Below are 21,183 nucleotides of genomic sequence, written 5' to 3'. Positions count from 1 at the left end.
TATACACACTAGATTATATATAAATTCTTTTCATTATAAAATATACTTTATTATTTTATATAATATATATTGCGTACAAATATATACTTGTATAAATTATTTTTTAAAAGTTATACACTATATTGAATTTTTTTAAATTTATATATTATATTTCAATATCCTATATTTATTATAAAATATTTATAATATACTTAAATGCAAATACATATGTGTGTATGTTAATAAAATTATTTTATAATATATTTTTTACAATTTTAAATTGCATCATTAACTATATAATATTTACTTTCCTGCCGTTTTCTTTGACAATAAAATAAAAAAAAAACAAATACATATATATATGTAATTTTAAAATGCAATGTTAAAAATTAGTAAAATATAGAATTAAATTAAATTAAATTAAAACAAAAATAAACACAAAAATTAATTATTAGTTATATATAATATCTGCATTGTTAAAATTATTATTTTTTATAACACTTATTATTTTCACTATTAATTCACTTTCTTGAATAAATTAAATTGTTGATTATAACTGTAACTATTTTCGTCTCAAAAATGGATATATCTCTATACTGAACATATATCTATCGAAAAAGTGCGACTTTCCGAGATAGCGATGACAAAGAGCTAGCAGAAAATTACAAGTTCATCCGTTCTCGCTCCAATCGCGATTTATGCGATGCACTTGGTGATGCACGTACGAAGCACCGTATAAAATCTACGAGAAAGAGAGAGAGAGAGAGAGAAAGAAAGAGAGGGAAAGAGACGGAGAGGAATTGGAGCGAAAATCGTCGGCGAGGTGAAAGAAAGAAATCCGAGAACAAAAATAAACAACTGACTGAAAATCCGTAGGCGCGCGATATTTCGTTGCATTTGACGTAAACCGGCGAGGGAAAACGAGAGAGAGAGCGACTCGCGATGCGCGGCACGTTCATCGATGACACTCTGCGTGTTGATTACAGGCGGCGAACGCTGGATCGGATGCGATGTAACCGCATCGCCCGGAAGACGCGCGAGAAAAGAAAAGCCTGCTCCCGCCGAGAAACAATCTCCGCGAAACGTTCCCTCACGAATTCCACGTTCGCGCTTCTCTCACACCGACAGCTCGCCGGCCGGCAAGACGCGATCGCGCGTCCGCCACGACGGCCAGATACGGTATGCACCTCTATATGCACTCGCGACAGATGCACTTCGCGACGCGACGCGCGTTTAATCCCGCCGCGTTATTTTCCGACTCTCGCTCGCGAAAAACCGCGCTCGCGGCCGGCGCGAGAAAAATCGCGGTAGGTGCCGGGCGACGCGCGGAAAAGACGGCAGCGAGCAAATTACCTTCCAAAATAAACGGACGGTCTCTCCTCCGTGCGAGGAAATGGCGACAGACGTCAACGTGATATTGCGGGACTACGGGGTTCACAAAACGACGCGCAAAGATACGCTCGAACCCAGCGACACGACGTTGGCCATTTCTCGCTCGCGCGAATTCTGATTGGTCCGGGGTCCGGCAAGCGCGAAGAGCGGCCCAACGAGGAAAAAAAGTCAGCCGCTCTCCGAGGTTCGAGTATACGCGCCCGGAGCGCGCTCTCGGGTGGAAGTTGTCGTTCTTTACAAGGTGACGAGCGAATTCGCGGGCAAACGGACGTCTCGCACGAAATAAAATTGCTCGCGAGGGATCGAGCGGCTTCTCGAAGCTGAGGAACTCCGGTGGAGCTAATTTTATGAAAAATTGAGATTTCAACGATAAACTACGAATTTGAAAATTTGTAGAGATTCGTAAATAGGTTGTAAGTTACGAGAAATACTTAGAAATTTTGATAACAAGTTTTTATAACAAATCACAATATTTCTAAAAATTTGTAGAAATTAGTAAAAAATTGCAAAAATTACATCTTTTTCAGCAACAAGTCACATTTTTATGAATTTATGAAAATTATAAAAATTTATGGTAGTTGTAATGCATTGTAAAAAATATAAATTTTTATATTCTCACTGCAATTTTTTCAACAATGAATCACAAGATTCTCTTATAAATTTGTGAAATTGTAGAAATTCACGATAAGTTATAGTGAATACAAAATATTTACTAATTTTTACAACTTTTTACAAACATTTTAATGAACATATATGTATAATAAAATGATATTGGTTCTAAATTATAACTAAACTACAATTGTAGAAAACTATAATTGTAAAAAATCACAACGTAAATTTACGAAAATCTACAAACATGGCCCAAATCACATAGTTTGACAAAAAAATTACCTTAGAAATAATATAATAATGCAATTGCTTCATAAAAAAATTATAGTTATTGCATCATTTTCATGTGAAAAGTTATAAAATTATTTCCAGGGACAAATTTCCAGGACAATGACTAACATATTCATTTTTCAGAAAAACCGCGATGACGTATTAGAAGCGAATACTTTTTTTTTACGTGAAATCGAATATTTATTAGATGCACGGATTGATCTTTCAAAATCTCCGAAAATTGGAAATGCGACAAATCACACTGTATTATTCATTATCGGCACGATTTTCATGCAAGTGCGCTTTTGAATATCGTGATCACGCCATGAATCACGCCATTACATATCCACGAATGAATTTGTGCGAAATACAAATGAAAAAAAAAACGCCACGTATGTTCACAAATATCACATGTCCGTTTTATAATTTTTTTCATAACAAATCTAGTTTTTATTGCAACTATTATTGACTGGTTATAAGTTAAAAGAAATTATAGATCATTTTTTAATCGCAGAAAGCTACATCAATGTGCGAAAAATATTAAGTGAATTCATTGTTAAAATCTCAAATAAACTTGAATAATGAATGTACGCATTGTTTCAGAAGCATTCAGACTACGCTCACGTTTTTTGTTTCGAAGCAAATCAAAATTTGTCGATCGAAGAAAAAAATAATATATAATTATACAGACAAAGGATTTCTTCAAATGATTTAATTTTTTCCTCATGTCTGCACATCATGTACTATAATATTCATATTAAGCATATCACATTAAAAGGAAAAGAAAAAAGAAAAGCAGATGCACCTATTCAATTTTGCACACAAAGCAACGATTCTATAAATTGTAAAAAGAAAAAAAAACAAAAGAAAAGGAGACAAATAATGGAGTAAGTAGTTCATGATAAAAACCTAGTTTATATCGATCATTTAATACTCGTTATTTACTATTTGATACGCGTATCAAACGATTGATGTAAATCAGGCCGAAAAATGTGTGTACCCCTGCCGAATTTGCAATAATAAGCAAATTTTAATAACAAATCTATCCATCGTATGTTCTCTTAATAGCCAATATTTATAAGCTCACATTAGAAATGATTTTTTCTTGATAAAAAATGTTAGATAATATTGAAATAAAATTATTTATTTTATCATTGATTAACAGTAGTCTAGTTTACAATCGTGATATTCATTAAGTAGCGCATTTAAGCTAATCAGCCAATGATTAAACAGATTTACTAGTTATTTACTATTTGATACGCGTATCAAACGATGGGTAAACTAGACTACAGATATGATACGCGCATATTTAGAGATAAAGAATACTTTGTGCTTAGTATTATTTTTTTTTAGAAAAAATAAAATTTAAAGAAAGAAAAAAATTGGCTATGTATAATCATATAACTATATCTGTAATTATATATTGTGCGTGTTTAATTCTTTGTATATAATCTAATTAATAACATCAAAAGAACCGATAAATAATTATATTGTAATGTTTCTAAGTTCCATACATAATTATATATATTTATATATATTTGTATATATAATTATAATTATGTATAATTATATATATTTGTATATATAACTATATATAAGTTTTATATATAGTAGAAGAAACTCTAAATGGCGCCCGCGAAGCGCGCGCTTTGCAATGTTCTAGTTTATGGTAAAAAAATGTACGTGTACCTGTGTCGAATTTGTACTCCTCACACACTGGTATTAATTTAGCAAATTCGTAGCTTCAATGACAAAGGAACACTAATTGCAACACAAGAAAGTAATCAGGATCTCCGCAGGCCAGGTGTCATAAAATTCATAATTAATTAGCACGCCACAGTTTTTTCGCGAAGAAACTATTATTTCTCCGTATTTCTGGTTGACGTATGATGATAGTGACAACTGCATCGAACCATATGTGGACGCGGCACACACAAAGAGTTAAAAAAGAATCGGCCACAAGAAAAATGTCCGTTTTATTATGTATGACCGGTGCGTGATGTTTCAAACCATTTGGATTAAATTTAGTTTGCGTAGGCACTTGCACGTGATGAGAACCAAAGAGTGAGACAGGTAAATAGACACAGATTCTTCTTCTTCTTTCTTCTTCTTCTTTCTTCTTTTTCTTCTTCCGTTAGATAAAATAACACGTTGTAAAAAAACACAAATTTTATAAATTATTTTACTAACGATAGCAATAGCGATAGCAGTGACAACGATAACGATATAATGGCACTGATGATGATGATAATGATAATAATTATGATGATAATGTGTGCGTGAGACGAGACAACGATGAGTGGAGGATTTAAGGCTCGGGCGCAGCGTTTTGATATCGTGTAGTGCCTACATAGCCGTGATGCATAAATTGGACTGTCTCACTGAAAGAACGGTGCAATGATGCAAACTCCACAAAACCGAAACCAGTTTCTTTGCGCCCGCCGTCGGAATTGCGCCCTAGTCCAATCCGATTCAACCACTCACCTCTCTTCGCAGGATATACGGGCTCCGCCTTACTCAGGATCGTCGACAAGCATCGAGTCACCCCGTTCTATTTCACATCAATTCAATCGAGATAATTGTCGAATTGAAACATCTCCAAATACTACTTTGCCAGTTATACTTTATGGAGATGCATAGGTACAAATTTCATTCAAATCCATACATTTTAATACATGGGAATAGATAAATAGCATATAATATTATGTATAATTTAAACATTTTTTTAAAACTATATATTACATATATTTTTGAAAAAATTTTTAACTATATATATATATACGTAGATTTTTAAAAAAATTTTTAACTCTATATATATATTTTTTTTAAACAAATTTCCTTTTTTAATTTCATTATTTTAAAAATTTATCAAAAGCCTCCCTCACCCACGATTTAATGAGATTTAAAAATTTTGAAAAGTCTGTAATATATAGAATCATTTTTCTATCGCTGCATTAATTAATTTAATATCATTTTTATATGTTGTATATAATTCGAGCTTGTCAGTAAATTATTATATTCGAGTAAAATCTATAATATTTTCTATATTACGTTTTATATGAAAATTTTACACAGAAAAAAACAAATAGATTACTATAAATATTTTTAAAAAACTTTAAATTCCGAAAATAATTTTGTGTAATTTATTCTCTCATGCAAATTATAATGTATTCAAATGTTTTATTTTTTCACGAATTATGAAGATAATTATCAAATACATTAAAATAAATTAATATACTTAAATTATATGTTATTTTATGCAAGTAATAATCAGTTAAATTTTACAGCACTTTTATCATATCATCCAGTCATATAAAACTTTACTAAATATGAATCATTTAATAAATATCTTTTCCCCTATCTAAATTATCGTATTATCAAAATATTATCGTTGAGCAAAGTCTTAAGATTTCAATATAATTCAAATCTTTCTTATGAAACGAAACAATGCCACAAAGTTTCTACTTGTCTCGAAAGATAAAACAAGAGCTTTAAATCGAAATGGTGAAGTTACAAAAATAGCCTTTCTCTATCTTACAGGCGTGAATTGTAGATACACATACGTATCTACGAGTATATATCTGCGCTTTTGGCACGTCTCTATGCACATTCGCTTCATCGAAATGGCAATCGGCGATCTCAGCGGGCAGAATCAGCCAACAATGTTATACGGCCCTGCTCGCTAACCGTAAGCGGTGTGGTGTGGCCTGCAGAAACCTGTTCAGCTTTGAACTTTTCTATTTTCTTGGCGATTATTTTTATCTGCTGAGAATCGCATGCAGACAAGCAGATAAGCAAGCAGACAGGCAACCAGGCAAGTAAGCAGACAGACGAGCCAGCCAGCCAGGTGTCGCACTACGTCGTGTTGCGCCACATTGGCTCTGCCGGAAGCGGGCCATTCTGAAAACTACCAACCAACAGCCAGCCGGTAGACCACGTTCTTGCTACAAAAATTCTTCTCGAACATCGTCACACGCCGTTTGCCCTGCACCTTCCTCCTTTCTTGTTTCCTTTATTTTAGTTTCCTTTTTTTTTCTTCCTTCTTTCCTCGCTCTCTCTCGTCCCCTTCCTTTAATTTTCTCTTTGTGCTTACTACTTCCTCTGTTTCTTCCCTGTCTGATACACACACACATTCACGCACGACGCACGCACACGCAGACGCTATAATTTTTTTCTTCTTTTTCGTATGTTTGGATCCTTTGCGCCATTCTTGTCACATTGATCAATTGTCTGCGCACACAATACATCTTTTTGCAGTCCTCATACGTCATCATTATCATGAAAAATTGAAATTGAAATAACAAATTTTTATCCATTATTTAAAAATTGTTATTGCTGTTGTTTGGGCTGTCTAAATATTTACGCATATTCATGTATTCGCACACATATTTTGCAATGCAAAGTCTGCAGCATCGATAAAATCGTCACATAGAATAAAATGTTTTAAAACCATTATTTAAAACCATAAAGTTATAAAATTGAAAATAACGATAATTAATATAAATATATTTATACTCGCATTCAAATCCATTTCAGAAATTAACGAATACTAAATTGTATTATTATTTTTATTGACATAATAGAATAAAGTTTTTTTATATGCCATCATATAAAATACTTTGATTAAAATTCCATAATATAAAATATCATATTCTGTTGGTATTATCATGAATTTAATTTACGCAAACAAAAAACAAAATTTGGAATATTCTTGTTCCTTTTATTTTCATTTTTTATACTTAATAATTTTGGATATACTTCAGATGTGTTTTATATTCTTTTAATATATAATACAAAGTCTCATATTCTTTATATATACAAAGTGTCTCATAAAGATTGTACCAACGAACAGATAGAACATAATAAACTGAACAGAAAAGTCCTTTAGCATTTTGTAACTTTCGCAATAATTATTGAAATATTAATTGAAGAAGATTGGCGAAGATCGCGTGTTTCGCATAGCTAGTCTGTGAGATGTTCTCGGTTAGGTCACGAAAAGGGTTTGGCCACGTACTTCGACCATTGTCTTTTCGTTGCCATGTGAGACTCATCGCTGACACACCTAAAATATACATTTTAGCCATTTAAAACGCGGGATCATTTGCCAATATTTTTAAATTAACATTTTAATAATTATTGCGAAAGTTGCAAAATGGTACAGGACTTTTTACTCAGTTTATTGCGTTCTACCAGCTCACGAACGTTGATTTAATCTTTATCAAACACCCTATATACATGTATATACAAGGTGTAACTAAACAAACATAAAAGACCCAAAGTCGAAAAGTCTTGACCATTTCTGAATTTTCTTTTTGTTTTTATACGATATTAAAGTTAGCTAATTAGCGCCTATCTATTTGTTGTTTTATATCTGATTGTACGCTCCATGTTTGTTTATTTAGTTACATCTTGTATACATATATACAGGGTGTAATTTAAAAAGCGCCTATTAAGTAAATGTTATTTCTGATGAAAAATCGGATTAGACAAGATACATACATTATTTACTATAATAATCGTGAACGATAATGTTTGATGCCTTCAAATATCGACGAATGTATTGAGTTAATGAGTGCATACAGAAGCACGATTAAGATAGAATTCAGAGATAAAAAATCAATCACCTTTGATTGCTATTTAACCGGTAAGTTAAGAGCGGTCCTGGATGCACTCATGCACTTATTAACATAGGATATAAGGCTATCAGTATGAGTGAGTCCAGGAGCATGTGCACAGAATCAAGCGATGCTCGATCGCACAGCAGCTGAAAGGAGGAGACGAGAATTTTTCCCGACAACAATACTTAATGATCGCGCTGTGCAAGTTCGGTTTGTTTCCCACGTTAATATCGGCAATCCACACCACGAATGCAGACAGTGAGGAAGATTTTTCTCAGGAGAAATCCCCCTCACAAGCTAGCATAAACAGTGTGACATTAACATTGGCCCCCAGCAGACCTACAGTGAGTCATGCTACCTTCTTCTCACTCGCTTTCGCGCAAACTCGTTTGCCTTTGAGAGAAATTCTCCCTTTTTCAGGGATAAATAGGGGTGAACCTGTATTACAGGACAATAACCATCGCTTGGCAGAATAGCCGTGCGTAATTCGAACGAAAAAAAGGAGGAGCAGAGGAGGTAAAGGCGGAGCCCGGTTTTCTCGAGGGGTCGTTGGACCAGGGCGCTATGTGGATTATCATAATAAAGGTCGCCTAAATGTTATCTCATATTAAGTCATACTTTTGTTTTCTTCTTACGCTTTGAAAACTATTTTTATGCACGTAGTATACCTAAGGGAAGTGTACTTCTTTATTTCTGCGCACGCGGTATAATTCGAGAACATGCAGACATTGTCCTGTGGTGAAATGACAGAATGTAATGCACAAGATCTTTGGATGGAATCGTAATGACAATTGGGAAGAATTCTTTCAAAGCAGCTAATTTAATCGACAGTTTGAAACACGCGCGAAAATCTATTTTAAAAATTAATAAGCGTGGAAATTTCGAAGATATTTGTTAAACCGACCTAGAATAGAAACCTTTAATTTTAATAATTATATTTGTTAAACTTTTTAACAAAAAGTTGTTACATATACTCAAAATTAATAATAACGGATTTAAATATCATTCCAAATAAGAGGTTTAAATAATCAGTATTAATGAACCTTGCATTTTATTTTAATCATAATTTTATATTGCTGAAAAAAAAGAAATATTTAATTAGAGATTCGCAAAGTTTAAAAACCGACATTTTTTTAAAATGTTTTTTTTTTCACATCAAGTGACATCAAATACATACACATATGTTATATATGTATACATATACACATAGCTGATTGCAAAATGATATATGACTTTTTAGCTCAGTTTAACAAGACTTAGATATATATTTTCGGGACATCTTGGTTGCATTTCAATATTTACTGATATTGAAATTTATAGTGTACGTGACATAATCTATAGATTTGTCAGTATACTGAAAATCTATAATTTAGTCATGTATACTGACTGGCAATGAATATCAAAACGCATTCCTTTATATCAGACATCTTGATATACAGAGTGTCCCACAACTCGCGACCAAAATTTTAATGACATTCCTAGCAAAACTAAAACAAAAATCCTATATTAATACGAAAATATCAAGACTATATAATACATTTCAAATGGGAGACATCTTATGTCAGACACCCTATGCAGTGTGATTCGACAGCCTACATTTTGCTAGATGATTAATTGAATTAAAATCTTTTGATTGATAAATCGTGCTAGTCTTCCTAGGCATAAGTCGATAATTATATATTTGTTTTTTATAAAAGTATAATTTCGTTTTTTTTTTAGTTTGTTTTTTTGAATTTTCTGCACCAGCATACACTAAAAATGGGATAGATCTAAATTTAGAAATTAGAAAGAAAGAGAGGAGAAATAAAAAGTGCAGCTAGTTCAGGAATAAATATACACCCAGACAAACTTGCATGGTGCATAAGAAAATTGATTAATCCGTAAGCAAGAAAAATAAACATTAAAAAATGCTATATTATTTGGAAATTGAAAAGAAAGAGAAAAAAAACGAAAAGTGTAAAAAGTTCAACTACAAAGGACAGACCTATTAATGCGGCATAATTATCAATGATGACGTCACTCGTGGAAGCTTGTGAAACACGCTTAACTGGGCGTGTTTACTTCAGTCCTCGTTGATGATCCGCACGTTGTAAAAGTATTTTATATTTATTAAAAATTGGTTCTCCCTGCAACATATCAAAAACTTCGTGTTATAACAAACAAAATTTATCTATAAGAAAACATAAAATAGGCTTACTACTAGGCTAATAATATTCAAGAGAAACGAAAGAAAGTGAAGATGTAAAGTGTTGACTAAAGCTGCAAAGTTGACCGAAGCTACGAAGTGTTTTATAAGATAGCTTTTAGATGCGATATTACGGGTTAATTCGATCAAAAAAGCACTCGAACACTTCTCAAAAATGATTACCTTTCCTCGCGCGATGACGCCGATCATTGTCATCTACTGGTTGTACTACCTCCTGGGCGTTGTCGTGATCGGCCAGTACGAGTGGCAGACTCGCGATGCCTTCGACGAGATTCGCATGCGACTGGACAAGGTGAACGACGACAACTGTCAGATTCAGCATCTCGGCGACCTGTATCTACCGGAGGATGCGGTGTCGCATCTCCCCGACATCAAGGACATCAATATTAACCCTGTATTTCCAAATCGCACGGCTCTGCTGCATCTCCATAACATGGCGCTCAGCAGGAGCTTCTTCTGGAGTTACATCCTGCAGTCGCGATTTATTCGGCCAGCGATCAACGACACTTACGATCCTGGCATGATGTACTATTTCCTATCCACAGTTGCAGATGTCTCCTCCAATCCGTACATCAATGCTTCGGCCATCTACTTCTCGCCCAACATGTCCTATTCGCCGTCTTATAGAGGTTTCTTTAATAAAACCTATCCCAGATTCGCGCCTCGCACCTTCAGAGCGGATGATTTCAATGATCCCATACATCTGGAAAGAATATCCACTAGGAATACATTTATCGTGCAAGATTTAGGATCATTTCCTAATACTAGGCTTAGTGATGACTATACTACTGACTTTTATCGTATAAACGAATGGTATCTTGAAGCAATTTTTTTGTTAATAAGAAATTAAAAAAAGAATGAAATTTGATTGATCAACATTAATTCATATATTTTATGAGGTATTTATCCTATATTTTACTTAGGTACAAAAAATGGTTACCAGACAATGTGGAAAAAAGGCATGATACTAAAACAACTTATCAAGTTGAGATACGATATGCCAATAATACAAATGAAACGTTTACTTTCCACGGTCCACCTGGTAATGAATATAAGAATTAAAAACAATTCCATAATCTGAATGTTTTATACCCATTTTACTTACATTATAATTTACATTGCAGGTGCCGATGAATATCCTGGACCTGTGAAATGGACAAGGCCATATTTTGATTGTGGTCGATCAAATCGATGGCTTGTGGCTGCAGTATCACCAGTAGCAGATATCTATCCACGACATACTGGTTTCAGACATATTGAATACCCAACGTATGTTAATAATATAATAATAATTAATATTCAATGTATTAATATATAAAATTAACATGGAGACCTAGCAAATGGCTCTTTAGTCTATTATGATAGTTTTTTCTATTTTGATAATAGAAAACTTTATTATAAATAATTTATATTTTTAATTTTTAAATATAAATATAAATTTAATTTTTAAATTTATATTTTTAATTTTTAAATATAATAATATGTTTATAAATTATAATAAAATTTATTAGATATACTGCTATCTCGGTGATGGAAATGGATTTTGACAGAATAGACATAAATCAATGTCCCAAGGGCAAAGGAAACAGTGGTCCTAATAGATTCGCTAATACCGCGAGATGTAAAACTGATACTACAGAGGTACATATTTAAATACTATGATATAAATCTCAAATTATATTCATTAAAAATACATAGGCCCATATTCTGAATCCTCTTTTATCGATAAAAGTGCTCCTAAAAGCGGCCTGTAGCCAATCAGAAGGCTTATATGCCACTTTTAGAGGCACTTTTATCGATAAAAGAGGATTCAGAATATGGGCCATAGTGTGTGTGTGTATAAATACAAACACTATATTGTTACACACATCTTATAGTGCGAGCCGATACATGGTTGGGGCTTCAGAAGAGGCGGATATCAATGTAGATGTAGACCCGGTTACAGGCTACCGACTGTCATACGACGACCTTACCTGGGGGAAATAATCGAGAGAGCGACACAAGAGCAATACTATAATGGTTTTGACTGCCTGCGGATTGGCTGTATGCGTTTTTCTTTTTTTTTTTTTACGGTATTAATTGATAAAAAATAACTAATAAGAATTTCATCCTGCAGGGATTCATAAAATGCCAGTACAATGGGAAAAAGCAAAACCATATGTTAGAGAAAAATATCTCGAGCAATATCATAATTATAGAAATTATTCGACTGGTCCAGCTGCGCTTTTTGAAACAAAGATGAACATTGACCAAGTTCTCAAATTTATTTTGGGCATGAATTCGAGAACTTGTAAAAAGTATGTATTGCTATTCTGTCGCATTTTTTATTATTGAAATACTTATTTTAACTTGAACATAATTCCTAAATTATTTCCCGCAGTTATGCACCACAAGATTTAGTATTACACGGTGATATTAGTTTCGGCGCGGAAGAATTTTTCGAGAATGAAGCAAAAATGGCGACTAGATTGGCGAACTTCATCAGTGTATTTCTTCAAATATCCGATCCTTTGGAAGTATATTCGGGTAAAAGAGTAGCCGACAGACCATTAACGGAAGATCAAATGATAGGAGAGACATTAGCTCTAATACTTGGAGATACAAAAATATGGTCAGCTGGCGTATTTTGGGATCGTAATAAATTTACTAATAGGACATTCTTTGCTCCATATGCTTACAAAACTCAGTTAAATACACGTAAATTTAAACTCGAAGACTTAGCCAGACTGAATGACACAGGTAAATAATGTAATAAAAGAAAAAATAATTTGACAAGTTGGAATGTAATATACTAAATTTTTAATTTGATTTGTTCCACTAGTAAATCAAATTCAATACTTTTTAAATTTAATTATACTCGATTAATTACAACTTTATATTTGTGTGATTATAGATGAAATATACACAAAGAAAAGTTACTTCCAAGTATTAAAACAACGTTGGGCGACAAACTTCGATCAGTTGGAAAAATATTATATGAAGATAAAAATTCGATACAATGAAACTGGAGAGCACTTAAAAAAATTTGAACACTACCCGAACCATTATAGGTAAGGAAATGCGCATATTGTTAATGTAAAAAAATATACGCGATGAGAACCATATATTATCGATATGTACTGAAGTGATGAGTAAACCATTAAAGTATAAAAAGATTATGTTCTCGGAGGATAAGAGAAATCTGATCTCTAAAGCATGATTTATTCTAATGTGTGGGAATATGGTGGATGGGTCATCTGTGTAGGGCAGCAAACTTGGACCATGGGCACTGGACAACTCCATACTTCGATTGTAACGGCAAGGTGAAGAAGTGGGTAATTACCTATGCATCCCCGTTTTTCGGCTGGGACAGCTTGAAGGCGAAACTGGAATTCAAGTAAGTGTTCTCGTCGGTGTGCGATCATATGTATCTTCATATGTGTATGTATGTGTTATATATGTGCGCGCGCGAGAACATGTGTATCAGAAAAATTCAATGTGAGAAATACACTATGGAGATACGAAACCAGTTCCATAATAAAAATGAGACGAAACGAGAAAGATCATACTTAACATTAAGATACTTACAGAGGTATTGTAGCTGTTACCATGGACTTACTTCAGGTAGATGTAAATCAATGCGATGATAAATTTTACCGACCAAACGCATTCAAAGATACGCACAAGTGTGATAAGAAGACATCATATGTAAGTTATTCTATTATATTAAATAATAATATTTATTATACAAGATGTTCTAAAGTCATACTACCTGCTAATAGCAGATTCTTACGATTATTTAGAGACCACTTTTCTTTAGTAAAAATATCGAAACATTAATAGTTCTCGAATTATAAACAATTCAATCTAAAAAAAGGCTTTTTGCAAATTAAATTTTATAGGGAGTTAAAAGATTACCAAAGCTATATTCTTCAGATAAAGTTTATACTGTAAAAGAATTTTAATTTAAGGCTCAATTATAAGGATGACAAAAATTGAAAACTTGCAAAATATGATCTCCTATTTTCATTAAGGAAAAATAGTTTTCAAATGATCTCAAGAATCTGCTATTAATGCGTTAACTCTAGAACACCCTGTATAAATTCAAAAATATTATAGAGGGATACATTTTTTTAATAATTCCATAATATTTTTGCATAATGATAATTTCATTTATATTCGTCAATAAATTTTAATTAATATATTTATGCAGTGTGTACCCATTCTTGGAAGAGGATTCGAAACAGGTGGATATAAATGTGAATGTAAGCAGGGTTTTGAATATCCATTTGAGGATTTAATTACATATTATGATGGGCAATTAGTTGAAGCTGAATTTAATAATATTGTAAATGATAAAGAAACCAGGTAATTATAATATTTTTCCCTTTTTATAAATATTTGAAAATTATTATTATTAGCTGTTATGCACGTTTATTTTAAAATTACCTATTAATGATTGCATTATATGATGAATAATAATTTATAGATTTTGTACATTGTTATTTTAGATATGACATGTTTAAATGTCGATTGGCTGGTGCTGCATCAATTCAAGCCAGTTGGGTATTTCTACTACCAATACTAATAATATTTTTTCAAAATCGAAGAAGGTAAATATAAAATAAACACACACATGCACATATCATACATGTACAGTGTGTTTGGTTTAAGTGTTACACGGTTTTTTAATTGATAAAATTATAAAACAAATTTCATCAGATTAATAAGAATTAAACACAGAAGGTAGCGTGTCAGTTTCAAGGAACATTAATTTTTCATTGAAACTAATTGGTTGTGCACCAATTTTTCTTGATACAATACTAAATAATTAAATAATCACAATTAGAAGTTTTTATTTTAATAAGGTATCTACTCAAATCTTGTAAAAAATCCCCTGCTCTTTCAGATATTTAATAAGTTCTTTTTACTAGTGGAAAATATCCATCAAATTTCACTTTTTAATTTAGCCAAAACTTGAGAAAAAAAATAAAACTCTAATTTTCATCTCCCGCTTTGGAGGAATATAACTCCTCAGGGAGGAATATAGGAATATATATATTTATATTTATATTCACATATATTTATATGAAAATCCTTCATTTTCAACAAAGAATCATCCACCATTTTTCGAACTTATTTAGAAATACCATATATATATTAAGATTCTATTTAAAAAAAAAGTAATATACTTTGTATAATAAAATACTCTGAAGAAATTAAAAATTTTAGTTAAAAGTTTGTTTCTTATATCTAGATTTTTAAATAAAAATTCTTATTTAAAGTTTTTTTTTTATAATTCTAGTTAAAAAAATAACCGTGTTAACACTTAAATCAAAACACACTATAGATATAACAACATATACATATAGGGTATTTCAGACCATCTGCTCATCCCTTTTATCTTGAAAAGGGTAGCGCTAGGGAAGAGAGGAAAAATGTTTGCCATATAAACCTATCTGAAGTTTCTGACGAGTACTAATATTTTCATTTTTAAGAAAATTCTGAAAATAATTTTTGCTTTAAAAAAAATTGAATTCACTTATCGTTATCAGGAAATGACCAAAAATACTTGCAATTATGACGCTCGAACTTTTCAACTTCTTAATTTTTTTTCAAGCATTTTTTAAGAACTCTAACGATATCCATGTTGCCATAAAATTTTTAAGTTGTCTCTGACTTCTGGTATTTCCGCACGGAAGTTTCTTAGAAATGAAAATTATTAATATCCACCAGAAACTTCAGATAGGCTTTTATAGTAAACATGTTTTTCTTCCTAAAACTCTTTTATTCAAAATAAAAGGGATGAATGAGTGATTTGAAACATTCTAGTATATATTTCATAAGACTTAATATTTTGTAAAATAAAGTCTTGTTGCATTTTTATATCAACAAATACAATGGCTATAAATGCCGTCCACAAATACCGTCCATAAATTATAAATTATAAAATTAAGTTAATATTACTAAAACTAGATAAATGAAAAGATTATGAATTAAGTCATTGAATTTTTGTAATGGCAATAATATTAGTTATACTTTTATATATAAAGTAGTAGTACTTTTATAAGTAATATTATAGTAAATTCTTCACATGTAATTGAGTTTTTATGTAAAGATTTTTAATATTTTTATATATATGTATATTCACAATATATTTATATTTAGTTTTTATATTAGAAACCCTTCTCTTTTCCCTCATAATTCTAAAGGCAGTTTTTTCTAAACGAAGTATGATATAATTCACAAAACTTTTATTATAAATGTTTTTTGTTTTCAACTTTCATATATTTATTTATTATATTAGTGTCTTATGTAATTTTTAAATTATTCACAAATGCAATTTTGAAAAAATATATTATGAATTTCCATTTCTATATAGTTAAAACTATATTTGTAAAATAATTTAATTTGTATATATATTAATATATATTTTGTACCTTTTTGTGAAATAGTTTACGTAAATTTATATATCAATATATATAATTTTATAAAAGTTTACTTCAAATTTTAATTTAGCCTTAATTGTGTTAAAATATATTTCGAAAAGATAATAAAAAAACATATAATAATGTTTAATCAAAGCTATTGAAAATTTCTCTTAAGCAATTAATAATTATCCCTATTATTAATAAATGTAATAAATAACAAAAAAAAGAACTGATTGCAATATATTTACTATTAATCAAACATTTTTATATTTGTATTTTATACATTTTTATATTTAACAAGTATCCAGTCTCTCTTTCTCTTCATACACATACACAGCCATACATATATACATATATAAAACAATTTTGTACTAATTTAATATTTTGCTTTTTGACAAGGTAATCATCTATTTCTTAATTTACTATTCTTTTTTATTGAGATAATGATGTTTTATAAATCTACAACCTTGTGTAATTTGTGCACCTTCATTAACAAAATGGCAGGCAAATAGAAGCATATTGCGTGGTTGCACCTTGATTGCAAATCTCATAAACATTACTGAATATAAACATAAAGCTGAAAAAGATTAACATAGAATCTTAAAAAATTTATATTAAACAGTAGGTATAATTATTTTCTAAGAGAATTATGATTTTGGTTAGATTTGGTTAAATTCTATGATAATATACACTATATAAATGTTTATGGTATTTATTTTCTATTTTATAAATGAATAAAACTAAAATGTTAAAAAATAATTTTTTGTGAGTAAAAATCATGATTGTCAAGTTATTGATTTTACACTGAATTTTTTTAAATATAATATTATATATAATAAAAATCTTATATTACATATAATCTTATATATGTAATCTTTATATGAATAAGAAAAATATCGACTAAAAGATTTTGGAAACTAATAAATAATAACATTTTATACAGGATGATTCTATAAAATTGCAATAAACTTAAGGAGAAACTGGATAGATCAACTATATCAAAAATTAATACATTCAATACATTTCAAGATTTACAAATTTGACATTGCATAAAAATCTTTTGGCATTTAAGATATAAAATTAATAATTAATTTGTATGAATTAAAGTAAAGATTTGTTCTGTAGAATTAAAAGTTTTATTTTCATGAATTTTTATATACAGCCATTATATGAAAGTTAACTCGATATATAATAATATTTATATATTGAGATTAAATTTTACAAAACAAATTCTTATTTTAACTTATAAACTATTAATTTTATATCTTGAAAAACTAAAAGTGCTTTGCAAAATATCAAATTCATGAATTTCGAAATATACTAGTCCAATAAATATTCTTTGTGTAATATAACATGGAAATAACAAATGTAACACAAGTTACCTACATAATGTAAAACTATTACAAAACTATACATATATATCATATGTATTTTTTTTATATTACAAGAATAATGTAACAAAATATTATTACAATAGAATATTGTTATATACATTCCTACATACTGTTATATATGTTCTTATACTTGCTGGCAAAACTACAGTTAATCAACTGATATTCAATTTGTCATGGATATAAAGCTAAGCTTTAAAATGAATATAAACCTATAAAGAATCAGTACTAATACGTAATATCCAAAATATATCTTCTTAAACACAAATTTAAAATTGGACCGATAAATGGAGACTAGTTCATCTACTGCCTATTTAGTAGTAAAAAATTGAAATTTCTATATAAATTAAATCTCGAGTTTTATAAATTAATACATATAGTTTTATTTATTTGTCTACCAACTCTATGATCAATATTTTATCAACTCTATATGATCAATATTTTATGTGAACAAATTCTATAAGTAATAACTACAACGATATAACATGTAATATTACATGTTACATTAACAAGAAATTATAATTAATCAGTAACCTACCAATAATAATTATGTATATTATGTAACATTCCATTTTATTGTTTTTATTTAAGATTATATAACAATATTTAGGTAGATTTATTAACCTTTGACATAGCTGATCCAATTCTCCTTAAAAAGATCTTGGATATATTTCATTAAGAAATTCCTGTGTCCTTATTGCAGCCATATATTGCAATGAGTTATTTAATAAAAATTTAATTTAAAGCTAGCCTATCTTATTGGTGTGTATGTATGATTGTATTGAATTATGATGTGAAAACAAGAAATCATGAAAATTTTTGTTGCGAAAAACACATTAAAATAAATTTTTTGGATGCAATTGATTGTGTTCAATAATATAGATAATAAATTTAGAAAATTTCCTTTTTCATTATTCTGTAACAAATATATAAATCTACTTACATTTGTTTACACCTTCTGTGAAACTGAATCTTACAATGATTGATTGAGATTGATAGCCATTTATTAATTCATAAATCAAAACGAGAATCTTCATTTTACTCATCAATATTATCAAACACGATTAGTTGCATTCAAAAAACTTAATTATTTCCATGTATTTCACAAGAAAAAAAATCTCCCTTCTGACGTCATAATTCAGACGTCAACTATGACATCAAAAGAACCAAAAGTTTTAAGAGAATTTTATAGCGAAGGGAAAAGACAAGAAATAATTCAATATATAAAATGAATAAAAAATTATCAATAAATTAGATGAATAAAAAATACCATAAACATCCAACCAAAAAATTCCTTCGAATATCTATTTTTTTCTATCAAATGAACAGTAATAAAATGTATGCGATGAGCATTGAACTAACCAAAAGTCATTTTTCCACTTATGTATTTAGGATCTCTCCGAATATCGCAAAGGGCAGCAATCGGTATCGCCCAATTAGCAATTGGACCCCAAAAATGCGTGCTGAAAGAAAAACATTGTAGTTCTCACATACCGCGTGAGCATTATATAAATACTGATAATAGGCATATTCATAACTAGCAGTACTTGCCTCATAAAATAGTCACGAGTTTCCTTACTCTTAAGGATCTTTGTGACACGATTCATTTTCGGATGCTATATTCCTCGTACCGAAGAGAAAAGAAGACTACTATTTGACGAAATACGTAGAAATTCAATGATTAGAAATCAGATGATTAGAAGCGCGATGAATAGAGTGAGAAGGAAACGAATCTTGAAAGACTCGTAGCCAATCGCTGTTCGCGATTAAAGAAAAGTTAAATAACTGATATAATGTTGCATAATCCCAAATAAAAAAATCACATAAATGAGGTCCTATCTGTTCATAGGTCCACGTTACTTCTCCTATGTATTTAATTGATCTATGCTGATCAGCTGACCTGAAAAAGAGGTTGGGTCTAATCATGCGATACTATTATATCGCTAGTAAAAACTTTGCTGGCGAAAATATCAAAAATATATTTTTTAAAAATTAAAAAAAAATATATTTATTAATTAAGAATGACTATATTCGCCAAAAATATACAAAACTCAATAGAGATATTTATTTTATTTATATAAAACTTTTTGTAAAACTTTAGTCTTAGGGCGCATTCACATCTTGGCAGAAAAGCAGAAAGCCAATCAGAACTCGCGCTGGTAAGCATTGTGTAAGCAGTACATTAGAAAGACAAAAAGTAGAAATTGTGACTACCAGCGCGAGTTATGATTGGTTTCTGCTTTATTGCCAAGATGTGAATGCGCCCTTAGGACCAATCGGAACTTTTGCCTCACCCTGTATATATATAAACTGTGTTCAATATTTTTTATCGACTATATTCACTTTATTTTATATGGACTTTTATTTGTTAATAATTTTGTAATAAATAAAGAATGACAATTAAAACCTTCCATATGCTACTCATGATATTGACAATATATGTAACTCAAAATTAAAATAGTTATTAGTGCTTGTATGTGTGGCTTTTCTAATCGATATATTTATCTCAAACAATAGATATTTATAATGATTAAAATCGTTACCACGATATATAAAGTTCCTTGTTATTGTAAAATTCTTATTCTAAGGACACTTGTTACAAATGATGGCAACTTCGCTTGCGATACATTGAATTATAACAATTGATGATATAACAGTTTAAATGTCATTACATTTCATTATATTAATTTTGCTTTAACAACCTTATTGTACAACAAAATTTTTGCTCCAATGTTTTAGATTAATTATTACTGTTAATAAAATTTCCACAATGATATATATATAATAAAAAAAGTTATAAAAGTCGTTTTAATAATGTATACAGTAAATAAATTTGTAGTATTTCTAAGAATTTTACATACACACGCAACATTTTATACATACACACACAATATTAAAAACCATTGAAATGATCAAAAGCTGCATTAAAATATGCGATGGACACACTCATTCAAAAATCTATACATAAAATAATCAATATTTTTTAATAATAATTATTTATAATAATTCTTGATAGAATTTGATATAAAAGATGTTAAATAATGTTAAATAAGATCGATATATTTATATAAAAGTCACACATATTTTTAATTATCTTCAATATCACAGTACTTGTTGAAACATACTAAATCGGGTACTTTCGAATATGACAGCCAATACAAATGGATGAAAATGGCAAGCAAAATGTTTTTTGTTTTTTTTTTTTTTCATAAACATGTTTTATGACAAATCTTTGCATATAATTCGCAAGATACGGAGCAAAGTTGTCTGCGCGATGTCAATGGCATAAGCTTACTTTTTTCTCTCTT

The 21,183-nt window shown here is 30.1% G+C and overlaps 3 protein-coding genes and 1 long non-coding RNA gene across 20 annotated transcripts in view; 2 read left to right on the top strand and 2 right to left on the bottom strand.

Moving 5' to 3' along the window:
* Positions 1–4,625, bottom strand: part of Syp (synaptotagmin binding cytoplasmic RNA interacting protein) — a 31,769-nt gene extending 27,144 nt beyond the window's left edge. For 4 of the 16 annotated variants that reach the window (XM_083086851.1, XM_083086840.1, XM_083086845.1 and 1 more), the window contains exon 1: positions 843–1,152. In XM_083086851.1, coding sequence (XP_082942977.1) covers positions 843–876 — 34 coding nt within the window. In that variant the 5' untranslated portion in view covers positions 877–1,152. Of the gene's footprint in view, positions 1–645; positions 812–842; positions 1,155–1,332; positions 1,494–3,939 lie in introns of those variants that run through there. The other 12 variants (XM_083086844.1, XM_083086846.1, XM_083086848.1 and 9 more) reach the window with 7 other exon arrangements.
* LOC145964275 (uncharacterized) lies at positions 606–6,724 on the top strand. Of its 2 annotated transcripts, none has more exons than XR_014436398.1 (6): positions 606–1,784; positions 2,395–2,642; positions 2,854–3,137; positions 3,862–4,323; positions 4,446–4,890; positions 5,791–6,724. It is a non-coding gene; the product is annotated as an uncharacterized LOC145964275 (long non-coding RNA). The 2 variants fall into 2 exon arrangements; XR_014436397.1 differs by having other exon boundaries at positions 607–1,784; positions 2,857–3,137; positions 5,791–6,723.
* A 3,119-nt stretch (positions 6,725–9,843) lies between these two features.
* Positions 9,844–16,227, top strand: LOC145964272 (uncharacterized). The gene is made up of 12 exons (XM_083086836.1): positions 9,844–10,887; positions 10,998–11,116; positions 11,199–11,343; positions 11,586–11,715; positions 11,952–12,117; positions 12,191–12,371; positions 12,455–12,813; positions 12,968–13,124; positions 13,319–13,450; positions 13,644–13,761; positions 14,267–14,421; positions 14,565–16,227. Exons 1-12 carry the CDS (start codon positions 10,229–10,231, stop codon positions 14,668–14,670), a joined length of 2,427 nt encoding a protein of 808 aa, XP_082942962.1. The 5' UTR covers positions 9,844–10,228; the 3' UTR covers positions 14,671–16,227.
* Positions 16,228–16,714: 487 nt separating this feature from the next.
* Positions 16,715–19,764, bottom strand: Mpc1 (mitochondrial pyruvate carrier). Its single transcript, XM_083086044.1, has 3 exons — positions 19,427–19,764; positions 19,238–19,338; positions 16,715–17,061 (listed from the first exon to the last, which is right to left on the bottom strand). Exons 1-3 carry the CDS (start codon positions 19,480–19,482, stop codon positions 16,907–16,909), a joined length of 312 nt encoding a protein of 103 aa, XP_082942170.1. The 5' UTR covers positions 19,483–19,764; the 3' UTR covers positions 16,715–16,906.
* Between the last annotated feature and the right edge of the window lie 1,419 nt (positions 19,765–21,183).

This window comes from Camponotus vicinus, unplaced genomic scaffold, assembly GCF_025532165.1.
Source record: "Camponotus vicinus isolate PSW18456_S1 unplaced genomic scaffold, iyCamVici1.0 SCAF_13, whole genome shotgun sequence".
Classification (NCBI taxonomy): domain Eukaryota; kingdom Metazoa; phylum Arthropoda; class Insecta; order Hymenoptera; family Formicidae; genus Camponotus; species Camponotus vicinus.
This window is presented reverse-complemented; position numbering and strand designations above follow the sequence as displayed.